This window comes from Mauremys reevesii, linkage group 11 (genome assembly GCF_016161935.1).
Source record: "Mauremys reevesii isolate NIE-2019 linkage group 11, ASM1616193v1, whole genome shotgun sequence".
In the NCBI taxonomy this organism is placed as follows: Eukaryota; Metazoa; Chordata; order Testudines; family Geoemydidae; genus Mauremys; species Mauremys reevesii.
In genome coordinates, this window is record NC_052633.1 from 39,230,502 (window position 1) to 39,256,663 (window position 26,162).

Consider the following 26,162-nt stretch of genomic DNA (forward strand, 5'->3'; position numbering starts at 1 on the left):
TGTTACCCTAATCAGATTCAGAATTCTACAACTGAGTCTGTCTTCTCATTGATCAGGCAGGCTGTGGTTGACTACAGATGGTATTTCATGGATGCAAACACTGGACGGCTTGGCAAGGTTCATGGTGCTAGAATATTATATTGAATCATTCAAGCTTGTACAGGAAGGGATATGCAAGAATACCTTTTCGTTACACACCAGAGATATCAGTGCTGCTGCTGTGTCAGCTGTGATTAACAAGGACCTTGCACTCCCTTTGTTACTCTGAGGAAAATTATGAGGATATTAACAACTGATAATTTGACGACTGCCTCTGTCATGTCAAATTGGTGGTCCAGTGTGCTTTTGGGATACTGAAGGGGCAGTAGAAATGCCTATTGAAGCAAAATGACAAAGACCCAAAGTACATCACTGCAACCATGGCTACTTTCTGTGTATATCCCCTCATGTGTGACCAGGAGACAGCTTTACATGAACACCCAGGGGTGTTGTGGCCTGACATTGCCCATTTTCCCAGGCCACATGTGAGCTGGGAGCTTCATGACTACTACTGCTAGTTATGTAGTGCAGGTGAGCATAAGGGCTGCTCTGTGCCAGTCTTTTGCTCAGGTGAACACTGAGGGAGGGGGAGAGGAAGAGAAGAGTACTCTCCATGTCTGTGTGCTTCTATCATATACTCTGAACGAGTCTGCCTTGTTTTAGTCTGATTTGATATAATTCTACCATTGTATGTATTAAAGTGAAGTTATATGAAAGCAAATTTTATGACAGAACATGTTTCAATAAAACAGTACTGGATGAATGTGATATTCTAGGGTGCAATCCATACCAGTGCGGGGTTGTCACTACTTGCCCTGTAACCCTGAGTGCCTTAAAATACTTTGCTGTTGTAGTTCCCTCGTCTGGATGCTCCCAAGCAGCGTATAAGTATGCAGTGAGTGTCTGTGTCTTATGCAACTCTCACTCAATATTTGTTTGTTCCTTTAAAGATACAACACCCAGCAGCTTGCCACAGTAACCGTAGTAAACAGTCACTTTAAATCATACACAGAACTGGGTTGGTTTATTAAAAGTAAAACAAGTTTATTAACAAAAAGAGATTTTAAGTGAGTTCAAATATAAAGGATAGAGTTGGAAATGGATACAAGCAAATAAAAGCGAAAAACACTTTTTAGAGACTGAGTTAACAAAACTACAGTCTTGGTTCAAGGGAAGAGTCTCATCTTTCTACCTTCCAGCAAGATGGCTGACTAACCCCTCTGGTCAATATCTCCTACAAAGTCCTAAGTGCTCAGTTCCTTTGTCATCTTAGATGAAATAAAACTTGGGATTCTTTGTCCTGTTCCTGTATAGTCCAGTGAACCTTTGAAATAGATTCTTCTGAAGATTATCTCCCCCTCTCTCCCCCCCAACGTAAAGTTCATTCAAGGTGTCAGGAAGGTGACATAGAGTCTGCTGGTGAAAGTTCCTTGCTGGTTTCTTACCCACCCACTGGTGTTTGCTAAATTGCAAATTGATGTTTCCTGCAGCCTTCTCCCCTGTTGTCTTGATGGTCCTGTTTTATCATCTATGTAAACTGCAGGCCAATATTCTCTTAATGTACCTTGGAAATATCTTCAAGGTGGCAAAACCACCTTACTTTGTCTGTTGGCAGACAGACTTTAATAACATAACTTTCAATATGTTTGAAATTTTGAATTTGTCCTCTGTACACCACACAATATTAATGATCAGTATGTTATTAGTGCTCTATTGATATCATATATGCCACCTTTTACTTACAAGTTATCACATCTGTGAATTGGGGTACATTCAACTGATCTGGGCAGCTGAAACTCACTACCAGATACCAGTGATCCCCTTGCCCTTTGGCATTCGGATACTGTTAGATCACAAGAACATTTCTGGAACTATAAATTGATCTAAATTGATAAATAGAAGTGCAAATGTTCTGCTTACTTGTTGTTAATGGACAATAGTTCCTGTCCCTGTACACAGTCTTTGGAAAGTGTCACAAACCCATGCAAACATCAACAGATTTTCAGATCAACAGCTGACTCCATTGTACAATGTACAATAGGCTAATGAAGACTTTACAATTGGAAATAGAAATTTCTCATTCAGAGAAGTGCTTTGGCCACACGTAATGATCACAAAACACCAATTTGGAAAACAAAAAGTGAAAAAAAGTGTCAAGAAAAGGTTGAGTGGGTTTTTTTTTTAGATAACTCTGCAGATCTGCCATAAGATTGCCAGGGAGACAGATTCAATACCAGCTCTGCCCAGTTGGCACTCTGAGGAAGTTCCTGTGCGTCTCTGCCTTTATTGCTTTCTGCCATAGCTAGTTGTTCAGGGTTGCATGGGGCCTCTGTGTCACAGAAGAGTAATGCAATATGTACTGTGCCCTTTTGATGATCAAATAGTCTACTGTTGTTCAACTCTAAAACCAATAAGGGGAAAGAGACTTACATTTTGGGTTTTTTAAACCCTCTTTGTGTAACTCTTAACTGCCCTGGCAGAGATGTAAGTTTTTTGGGTACTTGGAGATTGGTCTACTGCCTACGAAATATCTTTAGTTTTCCTTTTCTTCAGCTCATGTGACATTTTTCCAGGTCTCACTAATGACTCTTACTTATTACTTCCCATTGGCTTCCATTAAGATAATTTAACATCTGGCAGGATTGCTATGTCTATATTGATACCGCTACTATTTCAGAATAGATCCCAGTTATTATTGATTAAAATTCTATTCTATGTAGGTTCTTATACTGCATTCATCACTGTAGTATCTTAGCACCTTCAAGTAGTGCATTAAATGATGTAACAAACATCTGTCATGTGCGATTCATCCTCTTATTCTCTCCTCAGGACAGAATTGTGTGTGTGGTGTAGTGTTTTTGTTTGGTAGATTTTGTTTAAAATATCTACAAGATGCTGTGTGTTTATATAAGAGAAGACAAGTTGAAGCATGCCTTGCACGTGGAGTGAAAGGTGGTCAGGTTTATGGTGGTCCTTACTTCCTGTGGGAATTCGTTCCACAGCATGGGACCAGACCTTGAGGAAAGCCCTGTCTCCTGCAGAGGAGCTTTGTCCTTGTGTTTGGAGGTTCCACTGTGCCTGAGTAGTGGATTTGTCAACCACAGCCCTCATCCTGGATCTGTAGGCGGTCTCAACTACTTTCACATTCAAAAGACCCTGAACTACTTCTACATGTAACATAAGCACTGTCTTTCTGGACCTGTTTTATATTGGATAATAAAATACAAAATATCCACCGAAACAGCCTAGGTACTGCAAGGTGCAGTTGTATTTTGAATGTTTAAATATTTGTTGGATTCAGATTCATATTGTTTAAATCTTCTATTTTAATATACACAATTAATGTCCCTAAGCAATGACTCTTTAAAATTGAATTAAAAAGGTGATATATGGATTCCAATATTAGATAGTATCAATACAAGTATGTTTTGCCAGTGGTAGCGGAGGCCCTGGAACTGTCAACCACATTATTCTATATATAATTTTATCCTAAAAAACTTTAATATAGACTAATTAAAAGAAAGTTACAATGTAAGATCCAAGCATAACTAAAAGAGAATATGGAACAGTATGGATGTCAGTAAGTTCAAGGCCTTGTGCCTGATACCTGGTATTTCAATCAGATTGGTTGGTGGACAAGGGCAACAAATCTGATCATTATTTGTGTTACAATATCATAATCAGTAGCAAAAGTAAAAGGTAAATAAATGAAGTTAAATTGTGGTCTATGAAAATACATACAACTATCTTTATATGCAAAAGAGAAATTAAAAAACCCTGACAGTAATACAAATACTTAAGCTCAAAATATACATTTTAACACACAGTGGTTGAAACATAATATTTGACTAGTCCAAAGAGACAAAGTCCATGGATATTGTGTAGAGTGAAGTCTATGCAGAAGTCTTTCTCTCTTAAAAACATTCAAAAATTCTCCCCCCTTTTTTACAAAAAACTCTCTCCACTTTTTCAAGGCTTGAATGTTCATCTTCCTCTGCACTATCACAGACCATTTGGTAAAGATAACAGATGAAGATCCTGTTAGGCTTTTGTTCTATATGTAACACAATGTCTCTGTCAAAGTAAACTTCGTGATTGTAAGTCTGCAATGAGAAAATAATTTTGAATGACAGCTTCATTTCCCAGAGGCTGGTGTAAGTACCATGTAAATATGACTTCCTTAGAACTGATTAAAAAATTACAGCAGAAAACTGTTCATTTTCCTAGTACACATGACAAAAAGCATATATGGATAATTGGTCTTTCAGATAAAGCAAGGAAAGTGTTTAGAAACCATGGTCCAGAATTTCAAAAGTATTTAGGAACCAAATTCCCATTAAAATCAATGGGAATTAAGTGTCTAAATACCTAAATTCCCGTAGAGTTAGGCCCATACTTAATTTTGTGCACATGAGAAGTTCCACTGCCATCAGTCGGACTGTTCAAGGGTTGTAAAGTTAAGCACACACACACGTGTTTGCGGGATCAAGGCTTAGGTTGATAAGCATTTTATAATTGTCAAAAGATACTTTTTTCAATGCAATTGATACACATTGAGAGAGAGCCTGAATTAAGATTATGGAGATTTTCAGATAAATGAACTACTGTATCACAGAATACTTGGAAGTTCAACTGGGTAATTTTTGCCACAGATACTGTACATGGGAATTGCCAGAGGGATCTGTATTATACATCTGACTTGAAAATTTGAACAAAACAGTTACTTGGACGCAAAGCGGTGTGTTAAGTGGATACTGGGGAATGTTACTGTAAACGGAATTCAGTGGATTATACTCACCACATCCCAAGATTCCACTAATGGAATACTCTTAAGTAGAATCCCATGTTCATTACAGTGCAAGTCAAGGTGAGCTTTCCCATCAGCTCCTATCTGAGTAACTGCCACAACGGATAACAAATCCAGCTCATCTTCATAGTCCACAATTTTGAAAGTCTTATGAAAAAACAAAATCTCAAGTTGACCAGTTAATAAATAGACTTTTACAGTTATTTTTAAAAGAATTTTACATATGTTTTTTGGGAAGGGGAAAGGAAGGCGTCCCAGTTCACAGATCTGCCATCATTCATCAGGAAAATCTTTGCCATTCAGATAGTAAGCTATAGGCATCTTTCCAACCACAGACTATTCAGTGCATTTCAGCAGAGCCCCCATGTAAGAGGAAGAAGAGAAAATAGAGTCCTGTGTGTGAGTATAAGGGTTTTACACACACACCATATAGGAAATGTAAGACAGAATATTGTAAACAAGAGGGAGAGGAAGAAAGGCACCACTTCAGTGCCATTTGCTTACACACATTAGCAGCAATATGACTTAAACCTGTTGTCAACATCTAGGCCGTGAGATTTGAGAAATTTATTATGGTAATACACCTCTACCCTGATATAATGCAACCCGATATAACATGAATTCGGCTATAACGAGGTAAAGCAGAGCTCTGGGGGGCGGGGCTGCGCACTCTGGCGGATCAAAGCAAATTCGATATAACATGGTTTCACCTATAACGCGGTAAGATTTTTTGGCTCCCGAGGACAGCGTTATATCGGGGTAGAGGTGTATAAGTCACAAAAACTCCTGCAGCCTCTCTTTAAAGTTACATACCTCTACATATATATACAGTCAGCAGCTCCAGTTTATGATGGGGGAAAGGCTGTTTTAGAAAAGCTATTATTAACACATGTAAGTAAGCACGGTCTACACCACTATTTTTAGAGCGCTAGCACAAGTCTGTGGACCAGGCTGGGAGGCTCACTTCCGGATGCAGCGGAAACATACCCTAAATGACTTTTTTGCTCTTCTCCTGTCTAAATCCAAGGAAATGTATTTCCTACATAGTTCAGAGCGTAAAGCTCAATAGCAGGAACAAAATCTGTGGAATTCTGACTACTAAAGTGTCTTCATGGAATTTTTATTCTGTTGATTATAAATGAATATAAATTAAGTCCAAGATTTAAGGGCTATGTAAAAACTTACCCTGTTTTCACTAAGCTGGTATCCATTCCCATGGAAACAAGAGTGGAAATGGTTGCCAGAAGCTGAGGAATTAGAATTCTTATTTCAGTATGAATTTCAGCTGAGTCCTAGCTGAGAGCTAAAAAATGTTTTTCAAACACTATGTGAAGACCTCCGCAATGTAGTGTTTTTAATTTGAAAATATTCAATTAAAAAAAAATTTCCCTGCAATTTACCACAATGGCTGACTAACCCCTCTAGTTAGGATCCATTGGCATCAAAATTTGAGATAGGCTAACCTGACCAAAGAGTGGTGAACTATGCAGTTCCATGGGTACCCAAACACTCAGAACTTTCATTGGCCAATTAGATGTTTCAGATCTCTTTTCAGAACAGCGTAGCCTAAACTAGCCAAACGTTATTTATCTGACAACCCATGTTATCTAACTAAGGACATATCAGGGTCCTGTCTTTAAGTGTGGATATAACAGTCCTATTTCAGAAAAGTGCTGTTCAGATAACTGGAGAAAGTCTTCTGGCTCATTCCTTAGTTACCTTTGTGGGGTTGGGAAGAGAAGACTAGGGAGAAGAGAGGTTTAGCTGAAGCACGTCAGCAAGAATGATCTAGTAAAAAGTCTTACATTAAATCCTGGGGGATTCAACCACCAGTCTCTCACTCCCTCACACCCCCTTCTGTTCCCCCCCCATTTTCGAAGTCTGCATTACTTAGGAGTGGCAAAGCCACAGCAGGCTTTACATATTCTTCATAGTCTTCAAGACTATAATGTATTTATATCCAGGGTAAAATAAAATGAATATAAACTAACAAAATGAAAATGATTTTATATAGCCACATTGTAGCTTAAACCTGAATAGTGATGTCACAGGAGTTCCCACCACCACCCACTTTTTTTTTTAAACTGTTCAAATTTATTGAAAATAAAGAAAAATTTCATGTGTCTAGTGACAGAGTATTTTTGTTCACAGTCAATAATGTATCAGTGTGTGCTCAGTTCTGTTCATAGCAGAGGAAGAGATGGTCCCTGGGTTGAGTTTACATACTACAGCAGAGTGGAGAGACAATGTAGTTCAGACACCACAGACCAGAGTCTGGGAATCGGACGATCCAATCTCAAAGCAAAAATATAATTTAAAATTTTGCTTCTTTGTATTTACTGCTGAAAAGTTTGTCAGTAGAAATGTTTTAAGGAGAGAGATGAATGGAGAGAATGGTTGTAGTTTCTCACATTAAAGGTTTGGTCTCATACCACGTAAGTCACTGAGTGTTTTGCCACTGACTTCAATGGGACTACGATCAGTCCTTAAATGAGGAAGACTCTTTCAGGCACTAATAGCAACAAAGAAGAAGAAAGAGATAAAGATGGGAGAAGAAAGCAAAGGGAGGGGAATGAAGGCAGCAGAAGGAAAGCGATAAAGAATGAATGTAAAACTTAATGTAGCTAAAAGTTCCAGCGACTGCCCTTGTAATGAAAGAGAAGCCTTGATGGCTCAACTCCTTGGCCAATCTTTTGGTCCTTTTTAGCTCACTGTATCACAATTACCTCTTGTTCTGGGTCATCATCCAGCAGGTTAAAACGCTTTTTCACTACTCGGCCAGAAGCAGTTATAGTTACTGAGTTGTTCACCTTAAACACAGAATTAAGAAAAAGAGAGAGGGTGTAAGTCTCCGTGGCAGGTAATAATATAGGATGTGTATACTTTTTTTAGCAGTATATTCATTTTATTTGAAATTTGGTAAAGCTTTTAAAAAGACTAAAAGGCAACACTATTTTTAGTAAACAAAGTATAGACAGTCTGTACAGGAGCAAATAAATCATTTTACCAAGCATCATTCATTGTTTTAGCTGAGACTTTTACAGCCCTCCTAAAAATCTGATTTCCTGTCTGAGTCGAGAGGACACTGAAGACTCCATAAGAGCCCTTGTGTCCTTTTGCCAAACTTTCCTCAAAAAGCTTGTCCCACTACTGCGCTATGCCCAGGCTGGCTGCCACCATCTATTCCAGGGTTGGACTTTAATATGCTCTATGTGGTTGTTGTTATTATTTGTAGTACTATAGCATCTAGAAGCCCTAGTCATGGCTACATGCTGTACAAATGCAAAAAGATGCTCCCTGCCTCATGTGATTGGTGAAGCATTTTAGGACTGTTTGAGGTTAAAACTATATAAAGATATAATATAATACAAGGTAGAAAAGACAGCACTAAACCGCTTTTCCTCCTTTAAAACTATTTCGTTCCCCACTCCCTGCAGAGGAAACAGGAACATTTTTCATATCTTTAAAGATTTCCCCCACTATCCTGTTCTTCCTCTATTTTATCCCTTGATATGCCAGTGAACCTAATTTTACTGTAGAAATTCTAGCACATAGATTGTGTAATGTTGTTGATTCAATTATTTTTGTTGATTGGAGTATTTTTTAGTGAGAGGTAATTACAGTTTCTACAGAAAAATTAGGTTAGTTTGAAATATCGAAGTCAAGCCAGCAATTTAGGTCCCAATCCTGCACCTGGCTGTGCACAACCACTTTGAAGTCAATTGGGTTGTGCCCATGTGGCCTATATCAATAATCGAATATTTAGGAAATTACAGTACAAATAATCAGGCGGCAATCCAGTTTATAAGGATCTCTTAAATAGAAGACCCTTAAATTTAGCAAATAGGTACACTGGTGAGTAACAGAAGACTGCGAATAAAAAAAATCAACGGATGCAGCACCACGTTCTGGGTGTCCCTTAGCTTCTGATTGACAGAAGCTGGGACTAGATGACATGGATCACTTGATAATTGTCTGTTTTGTTGAAGCATCTGGCACTGGCTGCTGTCGGAAGACAGGATTCTGGGCTGGATGGACCATTAGTCTGACCCAGTATGGCCATTCTTGTGTTCTTATTAAACCACCATCTTCACCATATTATTTCTACTTTCTCAAAGTGATTTACAAACATTAATGAATATATCCTTGCAACACTCCTGTGAGGTGGGTGCTATTATCCCCATTGCATAGTTGAGAAAATGGGAGCATAGCAGCATTAAAAGCCTGATCCTGAATGTGATGAGTGTCCTCAATTCCCAATGGACATCAATAGGAGTTGAGAATCCTCAGCACCTCTCAGAATTGGGCCCTTCGTGTCTTGGCTAAGGAAGGTCACAAGAGAAGGCTGTGGCAGAATTAGAACTCACATCTCTTGACTCCTATTCCCAAGCCAAGATAATCCTCCCTAAACAAAATCCTAGGGAAAGGAAAAGAAAAGGAGTGTCATGCACTTGGGACTACTCCTGCCCCTACTGATTTAATGGGAGTTTTACTATTGACATTATGTAGATTTTTAAAAACAAACATTTTTATTTATGAGGGAACTTCAAAAGCAGTGTCACTGACTGCAAGGGGCTCAGCATTCATAAACTATGAAAAACCCTACAAGTCTCTGCTGAAGCAAACTGCAGTTCTAAGCTACAGCAGTGTCATCAAAGGTTTTTCATTAACATTAACCAGAGAGGGGTTTGGACTTTTTAGCGTTCCCATTTGTTTTTTGTAGTTTGCTGTCACAAATGTTTGTTTCGCCAGGCTTGACATTTTTCAGCCATTTGAACTTCATCGCTATCAAATTTGCATATAATTATGACTTAAGTCAGTGACACCTCCTTGCCAAAGAAATTAATCTCTCTGTATGCTACTTAAGGTTTACACCCAAGGCAACTATCTGCATTGTTCACCACAATAGATGCCAAGAACCTAAAAAGTGATAGAAGGTTTCTGAGAGATACCCTGAAAATGTAATTGTCTTTGAAATTGCTCTCACAGAGAGGCCTGATGCAAAGACTGTTGAAGTCAAAGTGTCTTTCAATAGGCTTTGGATCAGGTCCACACTGATATACATATGCATATAAATCACCTACATATGCTATATAATCATGCAAAAGTAAAATGTATTGTTTGTATTAAGAATTTCCTGCTATAGCCTCACATTGTTCTGCCTGTTGGCCATGATGACAAAATCTTCTGCAATTTCTTGTTGGTATTTATTATTTTCAATTTCCTTCAGCTTCAATATTCTTAAAAAAAAGAAGATATAAAATGAGTCATGTTAAAATCTAATATGCTGTGATTTCTAAAATCAGATGTACTAAAATAGCACAGATAAGTTACAGTCATAACTTCTTTCAAATAAGGTACAGGGTAAATATATACCACATTTGAAAGATGTTATTACTGTAACACATTTATCTGTGCTATTTTATTACATCTGATTAGAACATCAGTTCTAGAATATACAGTATGTTTCCATATTGAATTCTACTGTTGCTCACATCCACTATGTGGAAGTCTGCAGATGTTTCTTCTAGAATTCCTGATGCTGGTTTTTATAAATTCTCTGGGTGCTATAGGTTGGTGGTAACTCTTTGGTATAGTACTTTTCAGCCTAAGTTGGAGTCACGTAGGGGAAGACTGGTCAGAATTATGTCACTAAACTTTAACATTCCATAATGCATACTACTGAGACCACTCAATATGCACGTTTTCCTTTGAGAGAACCTCAGAAATAGCTACGGGACCGAGCTGCACAATTGAAATTTGGATCTGACTTCTTCCAAAGTTCAGAAGAGGGCTTGGATATGGGCTTTTAGTTTGGGTCCATTGCTAGTTATCAGTGTTTTACACTTCTTCCTGCATGTTTACAAAGCTGTTGAACCAGCTCAGGATCCACTGACGGAAGCACCATATGATAACTAAGACTGTAGTTCTTTGGGGGTGGGATATGTGTGTATTCATTGCCTAGTACAATGATCTTCTAATAGGGCCTCTAGGCACTACCACAAAACAAATAGTGGCCACTCCGTAATAGAAAATAAGCCATACTAGCCTTTAGGGAACAGTAATTCTCTACAGAAATATGCCCAATTTTATTCATAAAATGATTTTTTTTAATTTGATAAATTGAGACACAGTAACATAACATTAAGGGAAAAGGGGACAATACAGAAGTAGAATTTAGTCTTTATCCTTACAGGAAATAATAGAGTGAAATCTGTCTTCGTTGTTTAGATATTTCCCGAACTAGGCTTCAAAACTACAACCGTGACTATATTTTCCCTCTGACAAAATTTAGTTCTGGTCCTGTTTTCAAAATATTTTTAAAAATAAAATGTAGATCGGTGTAAATAAAGATGTCTTCTGTGATGTGAACTACTGTATATTTGTGGGAGGTGACCAAATGGACCAAAACATTGTCTTCAATGCATGTATCTAACTTTTAAAATACATTCAAGCAACAGAAATTACTGCCCCCCATAAGTATATTTGCATTAATAATTTTAAGTTTGAAAATTTATTCCTTTGGGAGGAGGGAGAAAGCTCTGATACATAATTTTATAGAGAGTTGAGATTTTAAACTCTAAAAAGTAAAGAAATGATCAACTAAAGTTTCAGAACCAGCACTTAAGCAGTCTCCTTAAAATATATTTTCTATTTGGGGGAAATAGGGTGTAACAGGGTAGCTGGCCTTTTAAGTGAAACTGGGCTCAGCTCTCCTGTTCCAGTCCAGGTGCTCCAGGTGGGTTAATTAATAGGGTAGGACATCGCTTGGGGAACTCTAAGAGGCCTGGTGAGATCCATTGGGTTGTTGGGAGAAGACTCGAAGATGAGAGTTTCCAGAGAGAAGGTGGTTTCTTGGAGAGAGCAGCAAGAGGGGTTTGCTGGCCAATGTCCCCAAGCTGGGCAGGAGAGTGCTGAAGACAGGAGGAACAGCAGAGGGAAGTGCCTGCTGCCTCTAAGCCAGATAAATGAAGCCAAAAGCCAGAGAGGGCTGCAGAAAGAGGAGCAGCAGAGAGACTTACCTGCTGATGTCTCTTTGCCAGAGAGCTGGGTCCCAGAGGAACCAGTGGAGAGACTGTGAGACTTCCCCCTAGGAAGAGTGGGTTCTGCCCCAGAAGAAAGTGCTGGGGTGGAGGGTCAGAGGAGGACTCCAAGAGTCCACATCATCGTAAAAGAAACCAGGATGGTGAGAATGAAGCCAGGGCTCAAAGATTACTTGCACAGGGTAGATGTGGACTATGCTGTGGGACATTTGGTTTGGGACTTTTGCACTGTGTTTTGGCTGATAAACTGTAGGAGGACTAAAGAAAAAGCTCATGTGGACCTACTGAGAACCCAAGAGAGAAACTGAGGCAAGGGAACACTGGCAGGGCTGCCTCAAGGAAGGCCACTTGTTTACAGTGCGTTCAGTTTAATGACCACAATTTTCATTGTTAAAAGAAAGACATTGTTCTGTCCTCTTTCCCATCCACCCTATCCCAAATCCATTCTCTTGCAGTCTGGACTTGGGCCTCAGATCTTTTAGCTGAACAGAATGAGGGTCTGTATCAGACTATCAGAAGAACATGGTAGGAGTATCAGAAAGCAATTGCATGCTCATCATGGTAGGGGAACAGTCTGGGAATATTTGGACTTGGAAGTAAGTTATCATGGGCTTGTCACTGTAGGAGTATTTGAATGCGTGCTCAGAAGATGAAACATTCAAATCAAATCGTGCATATTCTAGAGTTGACATCCCAGCAAAATCACAGCAAAATCACAGCTATTTTTACTATTTTTTCAGAGCTATTTTCATACACAAGAATTACAGAGCACTATTAAGTATAACTGTGGGCTCACTCTTTTTGTATAGGAGCCTTTCCCTGCATGCTCCTTTTCTGGCAGATGGCCCTTTAATAGTGCTCTAGACTCAACCTGGCGTCTGAAAATTAAACCCTGATCTTTCTGGCTTCTTGTATCATCACTAGTAATAGTGTCTTGCAAAAGAATGTCGCATTCTGGAGGATATACAAGGCAGAACATAATCCAGTTTATTCTTCCTAATTGCACTGCCTCTCTATTGCTTACAATACCAAAAAACATGTTAAGAAAACAAGCAAACATATCTTAAGATGGAGTCATTTTTATAGTTACAACTGGGATCATAACACCCTAAGGCTGAAAGAGTAATGATATTCTCATCCCTATTTATCAAGCCAATGGTATTCTATGGCCCATTACCATAAATGTGCACAGGTAGTACATTTTGTGTTATATATACATGCACTCTCTCATGGAAGAGTAAGCTGGGTTCTTCCTACCTCATGTATCATGAAGGATCCAGTTTTCCCTTCCATAACTGTATATAATGTTAATTATTTCATGTGCAATTTTATTTGGAGGTCAGAAAAAAAAGAGAATTTGTAAAAAACCGCAAGATGTCATTTTTACAGATGTGCTTTTCTGACTCTACACACATTAACAATGGCATTGCTCCTGGAACTCCATAATTACCCTGTCTAACTCTCAGCCATCTCCTAAAATCAGGATGAGAATTAGATGTTACCCAGTAGCCTCTTTAATGAAAACAGCAAGCTCTGAAAAAAAATTATTGCTCATACTTTATCAAATTTGGTCCCACGTGGATTATTCTGCCTGAAGTATCTGGATGGAAATATATCCAGTCGGGTTCTAATGAACAGCACTTCATATCCTGTATTCCATTTTTTGCCTGAAGGTGGAAGAAAAGGTTTAGAATGATTATATTTAGATCTGATTAAACTGGAAAAGCTCAGCTCCCACCCATCTATATCTGAGCGTTTTCAGTACTAGGTAGAACCATATAGACACTACAAAAAGTTGAAGCAGCAGTGGAGCTGAATCAGGAAGGGGAATAACAAACCCTTATGGAACACCAAGACTTAAAGAAATTCCATCACACTGGGTTGTAACATTGTTTAGTATCCAATGAACAACGCCTTTAACATGATTAGACCTGTTCCTACTTCTCCTGAAACTACACATTGAAAAGTAAAGACCTAGCCTGCAAACACTTCAGCAATTCAAAACAAAGTGAGCTTTGACTTGGGACGAGACCTATGAATAGCTTTTATACTAGCATTGAGTTTTAAAACAAGCCCAAGACCTGGGCAGGTATGTGGAAAAGCTTACTGAGGTCTGTGAACTTGGGACGGTTTATGATTTCAGCCTCAAACTAGGCAAAATTCAGGCATTTTGGCAGAGTTTTGTTTTGAGTTAATTTGTAACAAACTTTTGTGAGTGTGAACTCACACAAAATAAAGCCAGGGGCAAGAGGTTTGCCTGAGATCTGTGAAGCAAAAGCACCACATTTTGTACAGCTGTACTTCACCATGAGGCTGAAGACCTGTATATTCTGATGTTAAAAGAGACAGGAAGGAAGGGACGTTGGTCTCAACAGACTAAGAGATGGGGACACGCATAAACGAGAAACTTCCCATTTGAAGAATCCTGAGCTGACATGTTTTTAGCCTGAACAAGGAAACCAAAATAAAGTCTGAAAAAGTGTGTTCATGCAAATGACGAAATGGTGGATAATACAACTTTTTTAAAAAGGACACAATTATAAACCCAGTGTTCAAAAACATTTTGAAAGAGAAATCACAAAAGGAGGATGCTCCTGGTGAGAATTCTGTGCACAATATTTTAAAATTCTGCAAAATTCTGCACATTTTATTTGTCAAAATTACACAGTATAATCAGACCAGTTTCAATTATTTTGGTAATTTATTTCAAAATACCTGTCAAGTATGTCTGTAACAATACAGAAAACAAAAAAGATTCAGAAAATGTTTTTTGACAAATAGATTCCTTACTAGGCATATTCATGCAGAACTCAGAGTAATAATTTATTTAATCTACAATATAGAACTGTATTTCTCACCCCACCCTCAGAAGCAGTGCAACAGTTTGGGAGAGTCAGGGATAACAGAGGAGCTGAGGGAGAGGGAAGTAATTGCTGGGAAGGAGTCTGATTGTGAACTTGGAGGGTTGTTGGGTGTGAGTGGGAGAACAGGTTTTTTGGGGGGTCGAGAGGGACTGTTAGGGAGCCTTCTTTTTGCAGACCCTGGCTGACCCCTAGCCTCTCCCATTCAGTCAGGCACATCTGCCCATCTGCATGTGTCCCTGCACCCCCACTCAGCCAGCCCCCAATCCCCCATCCCCATGTCACCCTGCACCCCTCCCGCATCTGGCCCCGCACCCCCACTCAGACAGCCCCCTCACCCTCATCCCTGTGTGGCCCTGCACTCCCATTCAGCCATCTCCCTACCCTGTCCCCAGGTGTCCCTGCACCCCCACCCCCACTCCCACTCAGCCCCTGCCCCAGTCTGTCTCTGCACCATTAGCCCTTACGAACCCTAGTCTGTGATCCCCTTCCTCAGCAGTCTCATGTGCCCAGTGCTGACCATCCCCTAGCCTTCTGACCTGGCCCCACTGTGAGGAACGTAGCCTCTTCTCTTCCCTATCTGCAGCTAGGGCTGGCCTGGGAGCATCTGCTCTGTTCTGGCACCACAGCAGCCCCTGGTGGGCAAAAGGCATAATTGCAGCAACTTTCCAACAGAATGTATTTTTTGCAGGAGAAAAAAATTCTGTATGTGCACAGTGGCGCAGAATTCACCCAGGAGTAAAAGGATCAATCGCCAAATAATAAAGCAGCTTATTTGTAAAATGGCTGTAGAGAGTGGGAAACAACATGGCACCATGCAGGCACCAGAAGCAACACTGGTGGGAAGAAAATATTTCCACTGCTTTGTGTTGATTCTTCTGGCAATTTCAGAAGCAGCATTGCTGGGCTATAGATGCAGCCCATTAAGTATGGCACTCCCTGGCCAAGGGGGCAATCAGCACATTAAGAGGACACTGTAGGAGAGAATGGGAAAATCTTTATTGCTCCAAGTGTTACTCAGATGATAGGGTGAGTGAGGCTACTATGTGAATATATTACCAAAGCATTGTCTTTCAGAGCACAAATATGGAAGACTCCTTTATGCTTTTTCTTGTTAGGTGTGATGATGTAATGCCAAGGGTATCCTCCAATTTGAAATGAGTTCTCCAGGGAAGACACTTCAAATAGCAAAGGTGGGGTATCTGTAAACATTGTGTAATGTTAAGATCATTATTAACAGCCTCATAATTCCATTGGTCTATAGTATTCTAATTAAATTATTCATTCTTAGAAGCATCTAAAAACTCATTACAGTGTTTAATGTCATTGTGCACATAGAAATACAGTACAGATGGGTAACTAACTTCTACCTAGCGAACTGGCATTATGTGCAAGAAAGTGTCTGAACTTTAATATTTCCCCCACTCATCTCTCTCAAGAAAACAATGGAGGAATCACAATCAGTGTAATCTGCAGCTGAGTTTATAAATTATAGAAATAGAAAATTTTAGGACTCAGTGCAGTAAATGGCAAAAGGAATCTAGTTTTCCCTTCAGCTCACGTGGAGCAAGTTACATTCAGCATTAATAAGCTACTCATATAAATCCTCGGTGCAACAATGGGAGAAGGTATTTACATAGCAACTTTAATCTAAATGGATACCAGAAAACTTTACAAACCTTTACTAACTAGTATCCTACAAATAATTTCTACAGCCACTAACATGGACCCAACTTTTGGGCTGAAAAACAGCCCTGTTTAACAGAATATTGCAATACTACAAAACAATCTGACAGAAAGTGAAGACTATTTGAAATTACAAGAGGAATTGAAATAGGTGGAATGTAATTACCCAAGCTGGAGTTTGGCCAGAGCAACAATAATAATAATAATAATTAATAATAATAAGGCCCACATCTCTGCTTTTGTAAAATATACTGTGGTACGTTTAATGACAAGAACTGATTATGACTTCAGTTTGATGTCTCTTTTGAAAGACTGAATTTACAGCAGTAAAGTGCCCTCTTGTGCTGTGCTGGGGCATTGGTTATGTGCTGCTTTAGGGAAAAAAATGCCACCAACTGAATCAGCCACAGTACTTCTTGCAGCACCTTGAGTTTTCCCTAGATGTCTCAGCCAAATTCTGACCTGGTTTTATGCTGCTTAATTTGTGAGACTGAACAAAATTACAGCTTGAAGTAGTCTGACTGCATCCAATTCCTGAATTTACATTTAGCTAGTGCTCCCCCCTTCCCCCCCCACACATCTCAAGATCCCAAAGTGCTCAGCCAGCTATTCTGAGAGGAGTCGCTTTATCTATCATGGGAATGAAACCACATCTGACTTGGAAAGTGGCAGCTGTTTAGCTGCAGCCAGTAGGTTAGGACAGGAAGTGAAGACGACCTCCTCTGATCTAACGTTTAGTAAAAAGGGAGATTCTAAGCAAAATTGAATAACATAGGATTAATAATAAATGATGTCTCTGGGGGGAAAAGTGCAATATGTGGTAGATCAGAAGCACTGGAAGAGGGTTGATAGCAAATAGAATTGGTTAAAAAATTAGAGGAAAACCTCATGAAACCTCATTCCCTGACAGGCTGATTATTTTTTTTATAAAAACATTTACTACTAAGAATCCTGAAAAAGTTCAGGGGGATGGACTAAATTACTAACTCTGAGCCCATTTTAAGCTACAACAGCCTTAAAAAATATAGACCTCACAAGTCTCTCTCTCTCTCTTTACGCTTATGTTGTCTTTTGCCAACAATTTTAAAGATCAGACCCCAATACCACAGCAATTGCTATCACTATCTCCCACCTCTCCTTTCTTTCTTATGTGTTGCTTGCTCCCATTACCCAGCAGTCCACTGTTTATTAGAATACTGTCATTGTTCTTAAAAGCTCCTCCTAGACACGTCAATTTTCAATCATTATTTGAGCCTTTAGTTCATTTCCACAAAATACTCCAGCATCATCTAAATGCAAAGCCTGATTTGCTCCTGGCGGTACTAGTATATTTGTTCTAAATTTGGAAAAACAATGAGCGAGATATTTTCCTTTCAATTTTTATGAAACTATTAAATCCTCTCATAATAAATGTTGGTGTGTGTGTGTGTGTGTGTTTTAAACAGGGGATGATAGATTTATGATGGTTTAAAGGCGCTTTTTGCCTCTTTCAAATTTGGCCTGGGTCAGTAGTACATGAAAATCATTACCAGCCAACAGCTGTTTGGTGACCTATGTGCACTAACTTATTGATCTCTGTACAGTTCCTCTTGCATAGGTGTCCACATCACCTATGTTGTTGTCAGTCTTGGCACAGAGGCCAAGAACTGAATACACATGGAGACTGCTCTACCCTGTCAGCTGTAGAGATGGTTTCTCCAGGTCAGGGTTACCCTTGCAGAGCAATGCTGGGAAGCGTGTGTTGCTTCTTCCCAGGATGTGTTTTTTCTGTGGAAAAATACAAGATTTCAAGTCCCCACAGCTTTTAAGCCTTCCACATAGCATCCCAAACAGTTAAGTTTCAACAAGCACAAGTTTAGACTCTGCAGTCTTCAAAAAGATCAGCCACTTCTTCATGGAAGCACTAAATGTCACTGCACAGGCTAAATCAGCCATCTCACCCATAAAAGAAAACAACTCACAAACCACAGGAATGTAACTATCTCCAAACAGCAGCTATAGTCAATGTTCATCAGAAGCTGAAAATGTCCTAACCACAAACTGTTCTTGAATAAAGTTCAAGATCAAAAAGGTTTCTTTTGCTTTTACTTTGTCTTTAAAACTCATGATCCAAAACTCTAACGATCCACAAGCCTTGGAAATGTATCTAATATAGGCTGCCTTTCAAAACTCACACAGGCGTATTCTCAACAGGGCATCCAACACTAAATCATGGTTTAGTATACTACGTCAGAGAGGAACTGAAGAGAGATTTCCTAAACTCCCTCTCCTTTGCAGAACTTGATCCAATTTGGATCATCGTACAGTCTCATTTCTTGTTTTCATAAGATGTTACATAATTAAAGCTTTAGATTATTATCTAGCTCTATATTATATCTTTGTGAATTACTTGCATTAGGCTGAATTATCTGGCTTGTTTTGTCTGCTATTACTATGTGAAATTCTTCAATAAAAATTAATGTAAATATAAAATGCACTTTTTATATGGAAAATCATGTTAAAATATTGACTACAAAAGGCACACAATTTTATTTTATTTTTTTTTAAAGGGAGCCTAAAACTGGTATTCTAAGTGCATATTTGACAGCAGTGGGAGCTGGCAACAGCTTAGCACTTTTGTGCCCAAATATTAACGTAGGAGGCTCCTACTTTTGCAGGGGCGGGGAGGAAAAAGTCTAGATTTTCTTTAATTAGACAAAAAGAATTAATGTGCTGAGATGGGGAAGTCCTGGACTTGGGACCCACCTTAAGATTCTGATCTCAGATGCACTGGTAAAAGGTGCCTTTTGTATCGGAGAACTTTAAACACAAACAGTAATAGTACAGAATGCCATATCTGTAAGCTGGACATAAGAGTTGTATTCTAAAATAGGTTAGTTTTTCACTAAGAATTAAGCTCAATGTGACTGACACAGTATGGACAGCTAGAATGGTCAAACTGCAATTTGGATAAATTACATTCTGTCCCCTTGAGTTCTCCCCGCAGTTTAGATTAGATACAGTAATCTGTTTCTCACTTCCTATGTTATACCACTGTTAGAGTCCTACCAAATTCATGCCATGAAAAACGCGTCATGGACCGTGAAATCTGGTCTCCGCCTGTGAAATCTGGTCTTTTGTGTGCTTTTACCCTATATTACACAGATTTTACGAGGGAGACCAGCATTTCTCAAATTGGGGTTCCTGACCCAAAAGGGAGTTGTAGGGGAGTCATAAGGTTATTTTAGGGGGATTGCGGTATTGCTACCCTTATTTCTACGCTGCCTTCAGATCTGGGCGGCTGGACAGTGTGCTGTTGGCCGGGTGCCCAGCTTTGAAGGCAGCGCCCTGCCAGCAGCAGTGCAGAAATAAGAGTGGCAATACCATACCATGCCATCTTTACTTCCACGCTGCTGCTGGCGGCAGCTTTGCCTTCAGAGCTGAGATCCTGGCCAGCAGCCACTGCTCTCTAGCTGTCCAGCTCTGAAGGCAGTGCTGTCCCCAGCAGCAGTGAAGAAGTAAGGGTAACAGTGTCGCAATCCCCCCTACAATAACCTTGCAACCCCCCCGACAACTCCTTTTTGGGTCAAGACCTGTACAATTACAACACCGTGAAATTTCAGATTTAAATAGCTCAAATCATGAAATTATTTAAAAAATCCTATGACTGTGAAATTGACCAAAATGGACCATGAATTTGGTAGGGCCCTAACTATTGTGTAGTTTTTCTGTGTGCAATTTAACAGCTATCACGTTCCACCCCAGCAGTGGCTGTATTACAGTGGTAGGTGAAGGGATTCCTGTTTATGCACAGTTTTTAGTTTCTGAAGCGGTTTTGTTCCTGTTCTAACTTTCTGTAGAAGTCCTATTTAGTAAATTCTTGGGTTTGGAAGTAAAACAGAAAACATTCTGAATTATAACATGAATACCCAATTAAAAGTAGAGGTACACAACAACACAACATGACACAGCAGTTTTAAATATTCTTGCTAGCAGTGAAAGATCAACAGATAAAACATAACAGCCATCAGTATCAATTATGCAAAGATAAAATACCTGTTATTTTAATGTTACAAGGAAGTCCAAATGGATACTTTCCTACAATTCCAACTTTACCATTCCAGTTGCATTTGCATCCCAAATCAAATTGCTGCTCTGTGAACTAAAATCATGCAAAACAAATTGGTTTTATTGATGTACACGTTTGCTGTTCAGTTTTACTGCATTACTCAAATGGTTAATTTAAACCTAAAATCTTGTTTTCTAAGTACTAGTAGATTTTTTTGGCTAAAGGAATTTAAATTATTATTCCTAGACTCTCTCTGATTCCATTTCATATCAAGGAGTCTTCCTTGCCCATTGGTTTCCAATCTCAATACCTCTTCCTGTTACGACAGAAATGACATATAGCAGTCTGTAGATACTTGTTTTGGTAAGCTGTCTCTATGTGGTGTCTGAGTAAGATCTCTATTTATGTACCCACCCTACGTACATTTTACAATTTGAGAATGCTATTGGAATTGTTTGGTAAGGTAGTCTGCTCATTCATACCTTAGACTGTAATTTTCTTAGAGCATGGATTCTAACCTTTGTTTGGTGCATTTCTCCTATAGTAAAGTGTCATATTCATATACAGTGCTAAATTAATAATAATCAGTTTCCTCAAAGTACAGTAGGTTGTGTGTCAAATTCCATACTCCATTACCTGCTCAGAGATAGACTGGAAGCTATAGAGCCTGACCAGACCCACGCTAGACATCACAATCAGCATTCCATGAGAAAAAGCGACATCTGTTACATTGTTCCCAAATATCTGGCTCAAGGAAAAGAAAATATTCCATCAGGAAAGAGATCATTAAAAAGAAAATGTAAAACACTAAGGCTGCTTGACATAAAAATTGACTCGCTTTGTTTTACAGTCTCATTTCCTTCTACACTCTTCTCCAAAATTGCTGACAGATGTTTTATTTTAGATGGTTTTGCAAATCAGCTATTCTTTTGTACTTCAGTAATAATACTTTGCACTTCTGTACCATCTGAAGTCAGAGAATCTTTACCGACATTCATTCTCAACACACGTCTAAAACAGGTAACTTGTTACCCTGTTTTTACGAATTCACACAGTGATGAAGTTGGTTAAGGGCACATGATAAATCAGTAGCAGAGCTGGAAATACAATCTTTTAATCCTGATTCCTGGTTTGCTGCTATAACTGGAGGCAAGTGTTCATTCTGCTCAGGGATCCAGGACAGCACATAGCTGAAAAGTTAATTATGTTACTAATGCATCAGTCAGGATACAATATTGGACGTTTAAGCTCTGAACCTGAACCCAAGGTCCGTGGAGAGGTGCTTATGCTCTTAATGACACTGCAGTATTCATTTTGTCCAGAGTGCCTCACGCATCTCCACGAAGGAAAACAACAAAAAATGCAAACTTTTGCTGGATGTAAACAGATTAACTTTATTCCTAATATTTAATGGGCCACACATGCGCTTCCAAGCTGCATTTCTTCCTACATTTATAAAGCATTTATGAAGAGTAAAGTTTTCACTCTGCTAATCAGATATATTTTATGGAAATGTGGTTAAAACGGGGGAGAGGAAAAACCAAAAACAAGCATCAAATCAGATGTTCTTTGACCCATATGTAGGACAAAAAACCCAAACCATTTGGATCCACAGCACATCTCAGGAACCACATCCCAAATACATGCTGTCAGATTCTGGCTGTCTTAGAAATACATGTATTGCCTGCTTCACAGGCCAGAGGGGGCCAAATCAGTGGGGATTAGATCTGAATCTACATGCCCTGTTTAATGCTCTCTCCACAGAACTAGTCACTATTTGTACAGCTGGTTGGAAAAATTCTGATGAAATGTTTTTTCATTGAAATTTGCCAATTTGTCAAAATCAAAATGTTCCGCGGAGACAGCTTGATTTCTGTGAAGTTCTGACAGAACTTAGGCAGGATTCTGATGAAATCCTGCCTGGTTTCCTGCCAGCTTGCTTGTGGGCATGCTGGGGAGCCCAAGCTTCCAAGTCCTTGGCAGCCCACGTTCCCAGGGCTTCCAGGATCTGTGGCTCCAGGGCAGCCTGCCAGGCAGACTGCTCCAGAACCAGAGTTCATTCCCTTTCACAGAGAATTTCAACATTTTTGCTTTTCAGTCTGAATTGGAACAAAACCAAATGTCAAAATCCTCCACAAAACAGAATTACCTTTCTCTGCCCAGCTCTATTTGTATTTCTGTAGGGCCTAAGAACTCCAGTCAAGAATTGGGGTCTTGCTGTGCTAAGCTTGGGCAGACGAGTAACAAAAAAGAAAACCCCTGCGGCTCAGAGCTACATCAACAGTACACGTTGGAATAAGGCCATCTCTGTCCTCCACACTGGCCAGTCTGCTAGTGGAGAAAAAAGGGGAATGAAGATTGGCACTAGGGCATGTTGGGAGAGTAGCAATCAGAACAGCAGAAAAAAGGTCATGTTTTGCAGAGCTTAGGAGGGCTTGCTCTGATTCCAAGCTCTCTGCCTCAGAGGTCTCAGCTCCCTTCAGCACCAACTAGATGGCTGAGATGGGGAAAGGATACTCATCTGCACCAATGGATCAGCACTTCACCAGTTTCTGATACACCTCTACCTCGATATAACGCTGTCCTCGGGAGCCAAAAAATCTTACCTCGTTATAGGTGAAACCGCGTTATATTGAACGTGCTTTGATCCACCGGAGCACTGCTTTACTGTGTTATATCCAAATCCGTGTTATATCGGGTCACGTTATATTGAGGTAGAGGTGTACTAACTTGCCAGGTGGCATTAACCCTTGATTCTACACTCAGTGCAATCAATGGCAAAACTCCCACTGATTTCAGTGGTGCAGAATTGGGCCCTTAGGCAGGGTCTGCCAGTGGTTCCTTTATAAGTGTTTTGGCATATATATTTAATCTCAAATTTGACCCTCACAGCTGAAATCTCTTCATTACATTTCCTAGACAGGTTTGTTTTCAATTATATCAAATTCTGTGCTTTGTGGTAAACTTTAAATAAAAACATACCAGCATATAAGATGTTAGATTTCTACTTTGTGGCAGACATTAATTTACATAGGCTCTTGAGTAATTTGTTTTGCTATAAAATAACCCTACTTATGATTTTCATAGATTCTAGGACTGGAAGGGACCTCGAGAGGTCATCGAGTCCAGTAACCTGCCCTCATGGCAGGACCAAATACTGTCTAGACCATCCCTGATAGACATTTATCTAACCTACTATTAAATATTTACACATAGAGTAAATAATTATTTGTAAATTAAATAATTTACACATAGTGCATTCAGTGAGATTAACTGTGTTGCCTTTTTTCCCGCCTCCCCCACTTGTTCACCACCCAATTTGTAAACTTTATTTTGCAACTCAAACTATTTATGGACAGAGGTGCTTATTGATAGTAAAATTTCACTGCTGTTTTTCTCATCAATAGCCTCCTCATGAACATGCTATTACAGACAAGTTTCAGATAGGACATATTTCTTCTTGACTGGCACAACAAGACTCACATTTTTATTATTTTTCTAGTATCTTTCCAGATTAATATAAACACAAATTAAAAATCCCTCACTATATGTAGTATTTACAGATTACACCCCGAATGGTGGATGGGGATATTCTCACAGCTAGCTTCCTTAAAAACCCCAATTCCCAACTCTCTTCTTCCTTTAAGAAGGAATTAGTTTCAAACAACCTTTCCTAGCACCTACAGAACAGATCTGGTGCACTTGGTATTTTCCCTGCAGGTCACTTGTGTGAAGAATCACTCTGTGGTTGTTTCTATCCAAAGAAAGTGGGATACTGTTACATTCACTAGGGAAATAAGCCACTACATTATACAAATTAGTCCTGCATTATTGGGACGTGCAATGAGGCAACACAATGCTTTTTAAATTATTACACCTTGAAGCATAGTTAATATAGAAAGTAACTCACTTTTTTGTTTATCTCCAGCATTCCAATAAATTTCAGAGGTAGAACTCTGAATACAGCAAGAAAGAATAGCACAGACTGCTGAATGCCTGCCTGGGGAAGAACAGTAACACTGAACTTAGTTATTGTATTTCAGGCAATATTACATGCTAGAACATGAAGCTAACAGTATGAAACCATGATAAATATTGTTCAGAGCTTTACAACACACTGTGAGTTAGGGGAGGATTATCACCTTTTTTTCACAAGGGGAGACTGAGGCTCAGAGAACTTGTAGTCATACCCAAAGCCATATGAGGAAGGGAGGGTCTCTTGACCCCGTTCTGTCCTCTAATCACAAAGCCAGTCATGTTTTCTCTTCTAGTAACATAAAAGAGGAGAGTGTTAACATACCTGCATTAGGTAATGCCACAGGGTCAGCTCACCAAGAGTTCTCTCTCAACCTCTGGACCTATCCTGTAAATATTTGGCTATATATACCTCACCTCACAGAATGCTTGAGTAAACCTACCTGCTGTGCTGCTGCTGTAAATTTATGCTGAGCTGACTTGACAACCATAATCTCCTGAGGAGTGTCCCAGCTCAGATACCTATTGGTGATAAAAATGCATTTTTAAATGTAGTAGTTTTTTTTAAGACTTTCTTAAGGCAAATGCACCATTTCACACGGAAAGCTTTTTGCAATACAGGTTATAACACAAGTCAGATCATGTTGATGCTGGAGCAGATCCCAGTATCTGGCCAAGCTCTGCTTGTTAAACCATCTGGGGTAAAGAGTGTTTGGGCACCTGGAGTAGCACAACAGTGATGGAGTTGGGGGCCAAGATCTGGTTCACTTTATTGAGACAATGAGACAAGCACTATTGCAAGCTCTTAATATATTAAGACTGGCTAATGCACTTTCCCCCTTTCCCTTCATAAACCAGTTTTCTGATTCTGCAGCATAAAAAGCGTCATTTCCTCTGGGAATTAAAAGAAAAACTTGCAGTTCTCCAGTAGCAGTAATTGCCCTCCTCTTAAATGGAAAAATGGATACTCTGTGCAAAAGAACATTCATAAGTTAGAATTGTCGATTTCTGAATTGATAATATTTTCCTTGTTTTATGAAGTTTGCTTTTCACATCTTAAAAGGTACATTCTGGCATGCTGTTGTTGCAATATTAAAAGTTGTAAAATTGGCAGAGAAAAGCCAGTGTTAGCCTGATTTTGTGGTTTTCTTGCTTTTCCAGATGAGTTAACTGGAAATGTAGGTGTAAACTCAAGTCCCTAACATTTACAGTGCTGAAGTTTAAAACTTTTCTAAAAGAAAATTCGGTGTGGTAACTGTGCTCACAAAAGATGCCAGACTGAGAGCCTTGAAGTCATCCATAGAGTAGGTACAGCATGGGACCAGCACTGCAGGCTGCCATTCATTACATCAACAACATGCCTTCATTCTGATCTGGAAGATAGTTCACCTCCATGCTATTCAACCACTTGCACCTCCACAGAGTCTGAAAGAACAGTGTTACTTGCTGATGAGTTTTGGGCTTCATCCTTTTCCTGCCGTGAATTTGAGAGAAATTTCATCCAGAAAAATGTATTTTCCAGACCTCTGGCTAAACAATATAGGTTCTGCCACTCCAAAGTAACAGTGTTAAACAAAGCTTTGTGAATGCATAGGAACAAAATAGCTTTAATATATTACAAATTAAGTGATTTTCTCCTATAGTATTGCTATAATCCTAAATAATTAAACCATTACTTGTAGAAAGCCCAGCCAATAATTAAT

General features: G+C 39.3%; 2 protein-coding genes across 5 annotated transcripts in view; one reads left to right on the top strand and one right to left on the bottom strand.

Annotated features, from left to right (window-relative positions):
• METTL8 (methyltransferase like 8) overlaps positions 1–26,162 on the top strand; it is a 156,806-nt gene that overhangs the window by 75,946 nt on the left and 54,698 nt on the right. The window lies entirely within an intron of this gene.
• The window catches only part of DCAF17 (DDB1 and CUL4 associated factor 17), a 35,919-nt gene continuing 13,424 nt past the window's right edge, over positions 3,668–26,162 (bottom strand). The window contains exons 5-14 of the mRNA XM_039494856.1: positions 24,903–24,981; positions 24,395–24,484; positions 21,121–21,228; positions 20,472–20,577; positions 15,810–15,952; positions 13,447–13,556; positions 9,999–10,086; positions 7,573–7,656; positions 4,838–4,993; positions 3,668–4,142 (exon numbers count right to left, since the gene is read on the bottom strand). Coding sequence (XP_039350790.1) covers positions 3,954–4,142; positions 4,838–4,993; positions 7,573–7,656; positions 9,999–10,086; positions 13,447–13,556; positions 15,810–15,952; positions 20,472–20,577; positions 21,121–21,228; positions 24,395–24,484; positions 24,903–24,981 — 1,153 coding nt within the window. The 3' untranslated portion in view covers positions 3,668–3,953. The remainder of the gene's footprint in view (positions 4,143–4,837; positions 4,994–7,572; positions 7,657–9,998; positions 10,087–13,446; positions 13,557–15,809; positions 15,953–20,471; positions 20,578–21,120; positions 21,229–24,394; positions 24,485–24,902; positions 24,982–26,162) is intronic.